Source organism: Aptenodytes patagonicus, chromosome 25 (genome assembly GCF_965638725.1).
Source record: "Aptenodytes patagonicus chromosome 25, bAptPat1.pri.cur, whole genome shotgun sequence".
NCBI classification, from domain to species: Eukaryota; Metazoa; Chordata; class Aves; order Sphenisciformes; family Spheniscidae; genus Aptenodytes; species Aptenodytes patagonicus.
The window spans coordinates 667,876-676,344 of record NC_134973.1 but is presented as its reverse complement, the minus strand read 5'-3'; the positions used below and the strand labels follow the sequence as shown (position 1 = coordinate 676,344).

The window sequence follows — 8,469 nt, the reverse complement described above, 5'->3', positions numbered from 1 at the left end:
AACCCTCCACCCCCAGGATCAGGGCCATGTGCTGCAGGCTGAGAGCAGGGATTCAGCCCTGGAACTCCCTTCCCACCACAGTTCCTGATCCAAAAGGATCTGGGTCCTGCCACTGGAGGCTGCCCCAAGATTTGTGCTCCCACTGGCTGCGAGTGCACCCCCTTCCTACCCCACATCTGTAAGGGCTTTGTGAGGGCAAAGCTTGCAAAGGAAGACTGTTTCCCGGTTAATCGAAGAATTTCCAGTGGTGATCTGCACAGACTGTCAGCCCAAGGCACCGACGGATGGTGCTGAATGTACCCACAGGAATAACTACCCCAACAGATCCACGCCCCTGCCAGCTCTGCAGGGAAGCTGCCGCAAGGCCACGGGATGCTGCTGGGATGCCTGGTCAATAATCATTGCTGCCCACGATATTTTAGAGTATTTCTATGTCTAGTTTGTCTCTGGCTCAGGCCAGGAGTCTCACTGAGGCGGGAGAGCAGTGCAGAAGGCAGCTGACGGATGGGGTGGGTGGGTTTAGGGATACAGCGCTGTTCCCAGGCTGAGGATGCTCTGGGAATGGGGAAATATTAAAACATCTCTGGCCCAGATTTTAAACCCCCCACCCACAAATAAGACCACAAAACCCTCTCAAACCATTGCCATATTTTACACAGACAAAACAAAGCCACAGAGAAGGCTTGACATGAGGATGTCTTTGAAACCCCTGCCCCTGTGGGACAGGATTCTTGCAGCCCCACGGCGTGTTGAACAGCCTTGCTGCTGTTTCGGCAGGGACACGGTGGCTTTTGCAGGCTATCTTGGAGGAAGCAGAGCTCCTTCCAAAGCAGGAGCGTGGCATATAGTGCTTTTCATGTTTCAGCCCTTGGTCTCTGTTGGTGCTGTCTTGTGCCTTTGGCTTTAGCATGGATCGCTCAACCTGCGAGGCAGAATTAGATAAAATGTTTGCTCGTCAGCACAGCTAATGTGTTCCCCAGGGCTCAGTACTGGGGCCGGTCTTGTTCAATATCTTTATCAATGATCTGGATGAGGGGATCGAGTGCACCCTCAGGCAGTTTGCAGACGACACCAAGTTGGGCGGGAGTGTTGATCTGCTCGAGGGTAGGAAGGCTCTGCAGAGGGACCTGGACAGGCTGGATCGATGGGCCGAGGCCAATTGTACGAGATTCAACAAGGCCAAGTGCCGGGTCCTGCACTTTGGCCACAACAACCCCATGCAGCGCTGCAGGCTTGGGGAAGAGTGGCTGGAAAGCTGCCTGTCGGAAAAGGACCTGGGGGTGTTGGTCGACAGCCGGCTGAACATGAGCCGGCAGTGTGCCCAGGCGGCCAAGAAGGCCAATGGCATCCTGGCTTGTGTCAGAAATAGTGTGGCCAGCAGGAGCAGGGAAGTGATCGTGCCCCTGTACTCGGCCCTGGTGAGGCCGCACCTCGAATACTGTGTTCAGTTTTGGGCCCCTCACTACAAGAAGGACGTCGAGGTGCTGGAGCGTGTCCAGAGAAGGGCAACGAGGCTGGTGAGGGGTCTGGAGAACAAGTCTGATGAGGAGCGGCTGAGGGAACTGGGGCTGTTTAGCCTGGAGAAGAGGAGGCTGAGGGGAGACCTCATCGCTCTCTACAACTCCCTGAAAGGAGGTTGTAGCGAGGTGGGGGTCGGTCTCTTCTCCCAAGTAACAAGCGATAGGACGAGAGGAAACGGCCTCAAGTTGCGCCAGGGGAGGTTTAGATTGGACACGAGGAAAAATTTCTTTACTGCAAGAGTGGTTAAACATTGGAAGAGGCTGCCCGGGGAAGGGGTTGAGTCACCATCCCTGGACATATTTAAAAGACGTGTAGATGCAGTACTTAGGGACATGGTTTAGTGGGCATGGTGGTGTTGGGTTGACGGTTGGACTTGATGATCTTAGAGGTCCTTTCCAACCTTAATGATTCTATGATTCTGTGATTCTAAAATACAGTTGTCTCTATTCAGCTCCATCTTCAGAGCCGTCTGCGAGCCAGGGGATGGAGTTTGCATGCTGCGAGTGAGCAACTGCTCAGGAAAGGGCATCCTGAGTTGTCTGGGGGATCAGGGACATCTCAAAGGACATCAAAGGGTCCCTGGGGCTGGCAGCAAGTGGAGGGAGCAAGCTGAGAAGGGAAAGTGTGTGGGGAAGTCCAAATAGTTGGGAACGAAGGAACAAGAGGACCTGTGTGGAACTGAGAGAAAGGAAGGGGTGTCCCAGAGAGAGGGAGAGGAATCACAGAAAGGGAGGGGAGAGGGGGAAGCTGGGGAAACGGCAAGGGGGCAGGAGAGGAGGCCCTGGTGCTGGCATGGGGATCGCTGCTGCGTGCCCATGTCAGGGAGCAGCACCCAGCGCTTGGTGAAGGGGCTACGGCAGTGGTTCCCTCTGCACCTACCGTAAATCTCAACGTCATCATAGATGTCAGTGTCCCTGTGAGAAAAAAGACGGGGTGCTGTGAGCAGTCTGGTCTCCCATGTCCCCACCGCCTCCCGACACTGAAGCAAGGGCCAGCTCCTGCTGCCACCTCTGTCCCATCTCTCCTAACATGTCTACGGGCTCTGGTGTCCACCACGCAGCCCCATTCGCCTCCTCCCAGCCTCGTGCTCTTCCCACAGAGACAGGATCCTCCGGCTTGGGGTGAGCACGGCTCTGGCCCCTCTCGCATTGCGCACGGACAGTGGCCCTGTCCCAGGCTGCCGGGAGCCGCAGACTGGCCACGCAGAGGGGCAGCGCTGGCCTGTCACACTGTGCCACCGGCAGCATCTCAACAGTGTCTGGGCAGGTCCCATGTGAGGGACGACAGCTTGGGGAGGGCTCACAGCACCCCAGGAATTTGCTCCCAGTGCCAGAACCTCTCCTGACACCAGAAATGGCAGATTCCCCCCCAGAGTAACTAGCCAGTGTTATGCTTATGGTCACTGCCTGGGTTGGATGGTTTGGAGTTGGCACTCAATGGCCAGGGCTGGTTCGGTGCTGGGCACTCGCTGGGCAATTGCAACAGCTCGTGGAGTGAGGAGGAAGGGGCTGGGGAAGAGGTACTCACAGGTGTAGCATCACGGCCCGGGGCACGTAGCCATCTGCAACAGAGTGAGGGAAAGCATGTCAGGTTGTGCCAGGAGCCAGGGCATGAGCAAGGTCTCACTCCAGCACCTGCCCCTGCCCAGGACAGGCAGGGTTTAGCAACATCTCACATCCCCAGGGAGAGCTGGGGGCAAGGAGGAGCCCAGCTCTGGGAAGCTGAGCTGGACCCCTGGGAGGAACCTGCTCGGGACAATGCAGGGAATGAGCCTGCCAGGCTGGGTGGCAGCTGGCTGGGAAGAGCCTGATCTCTCTCTCTGCCTGGGGGATCTGCAGCCCATTTTGCCTGAGCATCCTTTGGTGCAAACATGGCTTGTGGAGTCCATGCCTCCAGCAAAGCCTGATGTGCTGGGCTGGTGGCCGAGAGGCTCCGGGAACTGTGAAGGCTTCTAGCAGAGGGAGATGACAAGCCCAGCTAACAGCAGAAATGCTGGTGCTGAGCGGGAGGAAGAGCAGGACGTTTGTGCAAAGAGAAGTGGGAACATTTGAGATCCAGGGTACACGTCAGGTCTGTCTAACAGCAAGGGGATGTCTCCTGCTGGAGTGTGTGCACATGAAGAAACTTGTTCCCAAAACTTCATGTGCTCTGATCCCCGCTGCAGGCAAAGCCTCAGCCCCCACAGACTTACACCTCCTCTGGCTGTTTCGGCAGAGGATTTGATCCTGATTTGTAAACTGAATGACATCAAGAATTTCTCCTCGTCTCAGCGGCAGGTTCTTCCCTCCACCCCTCTTCTCCATTGCTGCAGGGTCGACCATCATCTGAGTCAGGATGTTGATGCTTCCTTCGAACTGAAACACAAACAGCAGTGCTGCAGCTCGGCAGCCACCCCAGGGGAATGTGAGCTGGGCAGTTCCAACCGCTCTCGCTTCTTGGAAAAAGCAGATCTCTCTCTAGCCAAATGGTCTGGGGGACCGGTCTGATCTGGGGATGTTTTAGTGGGGAACAGGGCAGGTGTGACCTGGGTATTGGCTGGTCTCTGCAGCGCACAGCTCCTCCCTGCCATTGCCTTGCGCCCTTCCCAGGAGGTGAGGGGGAGCTTAGAGGGATAAGCAATCGCTCGCTGCTCACCTTGAATTTCTTCTGAAACTCCCTGTCTGCCTTCTCTTCCTTCTTGCATTCCTTGAGTGTCATTGGTTTCATCTTCTGGAAGACCTGGGCTTCTCTGCAGAGTCATTGTGAGTCACAGGAAAGCTCAGGTGACCCCACGCTCTGTTCCCTCCCTTCCCCTTCTCCCCCGCCCCAGCTGCTGCCCCATCGCATTTCCCTGCACCAGCCCTCCCCCAGCACCCAAAGGTGCCTCCTTCCAGGGCTGCTGGGGCTCTCAGGCCAGGTTTAAACCTGCTGCTTGTGCTCTTCACCATGGACATTTCTATCACAAGCCCAGCAGAGACCAGTAAACCACCAGCTTTGTCAAAGCAGCAAGGAGCCCTGGCCATTTTGGGACCCTTAGAAAGAGTAAAAACCCCTGTTACCTCTGTGCAGCTGCCAGCAAGGCAACCCTGTTGGAGGCTCGACCAGCATCTCTACCTGTAAAACCAAACCCCAGGAGAGGTGCTGCTGTGAGGCTGCTATAAGGTGTAGACACTCACTGAGACAGGACACAAGTCTGAAACAGCAGCAAGAGCTTTCTCCTCCTGGGCCAAAACCCTGAGTTTGCCCCCTGAGCGCGGGGGGATGACGGTTTCCCATGCTCATTTACAAGGCAGCAGAGAAACCTCTCCTGTGCATGGGAGCAGCGGGCTCAGCATGGGCTCTGCTGCTGCCCATGGCTTGTCAAGGCCTCGAGGCTCTCTGAGCTGCAGCGTTCACCCCAACCAGCATCCCAGCCCCTCCTGTGCCCACCTCCTCCAGGATGAGGGTACGCTGGCGGCCGGGACACGGGGGGCAGCAGAAAGCCTTGGTCTCTCCTGAGCAGCCCAACGGGCTCTACGTCATCGTATATCTCATCTTCATCCCTGCAATGAGGCAGACAGCCATTAGGAAGCCCTGTTGCAGTGACAGCACTGGGGGCCAAGGGCAGGAGCAAGGCTGCCAGGAGGAGGGTGGGCAACAGGCAGTTGGGCTGCCCGTGTGTTGGCCCTGGGTCAGGGGCAGAGCAGGACAGCAGCTCTGTGCCATGTGCCAGCAGCTCCTCGCAAGGCTCGGCGATGCAGCACAGCAGCCTGGGATGCAGGAGATGGGCAGCGGGGTGCGATGGCAGCAGCTGGACCTGTGGGTCAGGACAGCCTGGAAACCGCCTAGAATAAAAGTGCTGCCTCAGTCCTTACCCCGTTACACTCGCACCATCCTGCAATGGGAACCGCGCTGGGGCTGATGCAACGTGGCCTGATTTCAGGTAACCTATGGTAAAAACAGGAACAGAAGGGAGCAGTGAGGGATTATTTCACATTTTCTCCTCGACTCTATCACCCACCCAGAGGGTCAGGGCTGCCCTGGGCTAGATTCAATGCAGAGGGATGCAGGGAGATAAAACTGACTGCATATTTGGATCCAGCGAGGAGTTTTTACTCCACGGCCCATCTGAGGATTTTCTTCCCTTCCCAGCGCGCTGGGGAACAGCTCATTGGGGAGCTCACTGGGGAGTTTTAATATATATTTTCCTATTCTTATGTCCCTAACGTTACTTTCTCCCTGGACCAGTGACGAAAGAGGAGGGGAAGAGGCCAAAATGGGTATTTTGAATGTGGTGAAAACCCTAAACTCCAGATCTGTACCAAAGTCAGGGCAAGTCCTGGATATCTCCATGTGCTCAGGAGCATCATCAGCCAGAACGTGCTGCTGCACCCTGTACAATTGCCGGCATATCTACATCCCTGCTGAGATCCTGTTATTCTTATCACGAGCCTCGTAGCTGTCACCAGCCTGGTCAACCAGACCAACCAACAACCATCACGAAGATCGGCGGTACAACATCGCAGCTCTGCTGGGTTATCGTACCAATAATGCCCAATCATATACCAGGCCCTAAAAATTGTAAGATTGCCCTAAAAATTAACAAAAATAACCAAAGCAGGGTGGGGGTGTAATTCTAGGTGTTCAAACTTGTCTCAGTAGCTATGAGACAAATAAATACTTGAAAACTGCTGGTTTGTAGGACATGCAGAGAGCAGACCACTCACTCCTCTGCCAGGGACACTCAGCCCAGGGCTGGGGCCAGTCTCGGTGGATGAGCATCTCCCAGCACAATGGCACGGCCGGGCCTGAGAAAGGCCTCTGAGTGCTAATATGATAATAACATCTTATAATAATAACATAAACCAGCTAGGTTTTGCAGTTCTCATAAGGAAAGGAAGAGAGGCTCTACTCTCATGGTTGCCTTCTACCCCGCGGCTATGGCATGAGCTGGTTAATAAGGAACCATCCTTTAAACGGGGTGGTGAACAAGAACTTAGAGGAGTTGAGGAAGAAACAGGATTTGAAATTAGTTTCATCATCCAGAGTGTGGATTAGCAGAGTGGCAGCTGTTAGAAACCAACAAATCTGCCTAGATCTAGAGGGCCACTGTGGAGCGTGGCAGGGGTCATGCTGAACACAGAACCACCACGTCCAAGAGGCACCAAGCCCTGCGTCCCACAGACAGCCGGTAAGGAGGGCACACCAAGCCAGCACCATGGCCCCAGTGGCCATAGCTGTGGCTGTGCCTGGGGAGTCTCGGCAGCTCCCTCAGGCTTGGAAGCAGACAGTGTTGCAGGCAACATGCTGCCAGCTTCAGAGAGCGTCTGCCTCTTGGCCAAAGGGTGTGTAAGTGCTTCTTGCCCATGGGATGGAGACCAGCTCTGCTTCCCACCAGTCAGGCTTGTCTGGTCTTACAGCCACACAAGGTTGGACTGGTTGGAAAGGACCTCTGGAGTGTCATTCAACCTCCTGTTCAGAGCAGGGCTGGCCTCAGAGCTACAGCATGTTGTTTTGGGCCTCATCCAGGTGACAGCTGAATATCTCCAAGGACGGAGATACCCATCTCCCTGGTGCCTGCCGCAGGGCTGCACTGCTCTCACAGGAAAGAAACTTCTCCTAATATCTAACTGGAATTTCCCCTACTGCAGCTCATGCCCGTTGCCTCTGGTCCTGCTCCCAGGCACCTCTGGGAAGAGTCTGGCTCCATCTTCTCCTCCCGTTAGGTAGCTGTAGGCAGTGAGAGGATCTCCCCTTCACTTGCTCTCCTCCTGGCCAAATAAGCCTGGGTCTCAGCCTCTCTTCCTCCACGTGCTCCAGCCCCTGATCATCTTAGTGCTCACTCCAGTTTGTCAGCTCCAGTGCATCACTGGGCTCACTCCAGTTTGTCAGCATCCCTCATGTTACTTACTCCAGCCCTATTCCCTACAAGCACCCCAGAGCCTGATACCTATCCCCAGCCAGGGACAGGGCACTTAGTCCCCTTCGTTTCTTCACCTGCTGTCCTCCCTCATTCCTTTCCACATGCTATGCCTAGAAAAGCCCCTTTGGCATTACCAGCCCCCACCTCTCCATCAGCCCCCCCAGTATTTCCATCTCCCAGGAGCTCCAGACTCTGACTGGGGAGATTTTCCTTCCTGAACAAGCGGCTGCCTTTGCTGGGGTCTTGCAGGTGCCTGGCCGTACCTGGCTGAGCGGTCCTTGGTCGCTCCATGGCAGGACAGACAGGTGTACCAGGATGTGCAGCCGCACCGAACTTCTCCAGATCCACAACAGGAGGGCGCCTGGGCTTCGCCGGCCTCGGTCCCAGCGCCTTGACGTGTGGCAAAGGCTTCCTCCGAGGCAGAGCTGGGTGCCCTGTCCCGTGGAGGCTTCCCGCAGTGTCCAGGGAGGCTGCAACAGCTGTGCCTTTGGCAGGAACCACTGGAGCACCCTTGTCTTTGGCGAGTGGCCATGTCTGCTGGGCTGGGTTTCTCTGGGGAGGAGTGGAGGTGGCTCCCACCTCCTTGTTCAATACGTCTCCTCCTCCTGGCTTTGCAGGGGCTGGGTGGAAGCTGGTGTCTTGAGCAATCCCCTTCTTCAGTCGCACCATCCATTTCGGGGTCTCACAGATGGGATGAGGAGGCAAATGCTGTCCCACGCTCTGACCTTTACTGTGAGATGGAGAAGCCCTGCTGAAGTCCACCACCCTGGTCCGGGGAGGCTCAGGAGGTGGCTCACCCTTGGAGCCTGGTGCAGGGGTCTGTCCTGGCTCTGTTGCAGCAAGTGCTGCAGAGCGACTCTCCGGCCAGCTGCCCACTTCGGCAGGGTCTTTTCTGTTCCCTTGGAGCTTTGCCCGTAGGTGCCTCACCACGGCCTCTTTCCCCTCCAGATGTGTCTGCGACTATTAAGAAAAGCTCCAGTTAAAACACCATGGAGGAAAACGAGTCAAACAGCCCCCTGGGGAATTCAGTATTTCTTCAACATGGCCTGACACTAAGCCTCCTCCAC

General features: G+C 55.9%; 1 protein-coding gene and 1 long non-coding RNA gene across 2 annotated transcripts; both read right to left on the bottom strand.

Moving 5' to 3' along the window:
- Positions 1–642: 642 nt before the first annotated feature.
- Positions 643–4,600, bottom strand: PRAM1 (PML-RARA regulated adaptor molecule 1). Its single transcript, XM_076359563.1, has 6 exons — positions 4,560–4,600; positions 4,156–4,249; positions 3,713–3,875; positions 3,049–3,082; positions 2,401–2,435; positions 643–922 (listed from the first exon to the last, which is right to left on the bottom strand). Exons 2-6 carry the CDS (start codon positions 4,225–4,227, stop codon positions 918–920), a joined length of 309 nt encoding a protein of 102 aa, XP_076215678.1. The 5' UTR covers positions 4,228–4,249; positions 4,560–4,600; the 3' UTR covers positions 643–917.
- Positions 4,601–4,942: 342 nt separating this feature from the next.
- On the bottom strand, positions 4,943–7,701 carry LOC143170738 (uncharacterized). Its single transcript, XR_012997087.1, has 3 exons — positions 7,666–7,701; positions 5,355–5,427; positions 4,943–5,042 (listed from the first exon to the last, which is right to left on the bottom strand). It is a non-coding gene; the product is annotated as an uncharacterized LOC143170738 (long non-coding RNA).
- Positions 7,702–8,469: the final 768 nt, after the last annotated feature.

What these genes read in the sequence shown, in the direction of transcription:
- PRAM1 (XM_076359563.1), bottom strand. Translation starts at nt 4,227, where the DNA reads ATGAAACCAATGACACTCAAGGAATGCAAGAAGGAAGAGAAGGCAGAC. An exon ending in AGTTTCAGAAGAAATTCAAG is followed by an intron (nt 3,876 to 4,155) that starts GTGAGCAGCGAG and finishes TTTGTGTTTCAG; the next exon opens with TTCGAAGGAAGCATCAACAT. An exon ending in CCGAAACAGCCAGAGGAGGT is followed by an intron (nt 3,083 to 3,712) that starts GTAAGTCTGTGG and finishes ACTCTGTTGCAG; the next exon opens with ATGGCTACGTGCCCCGGGCC.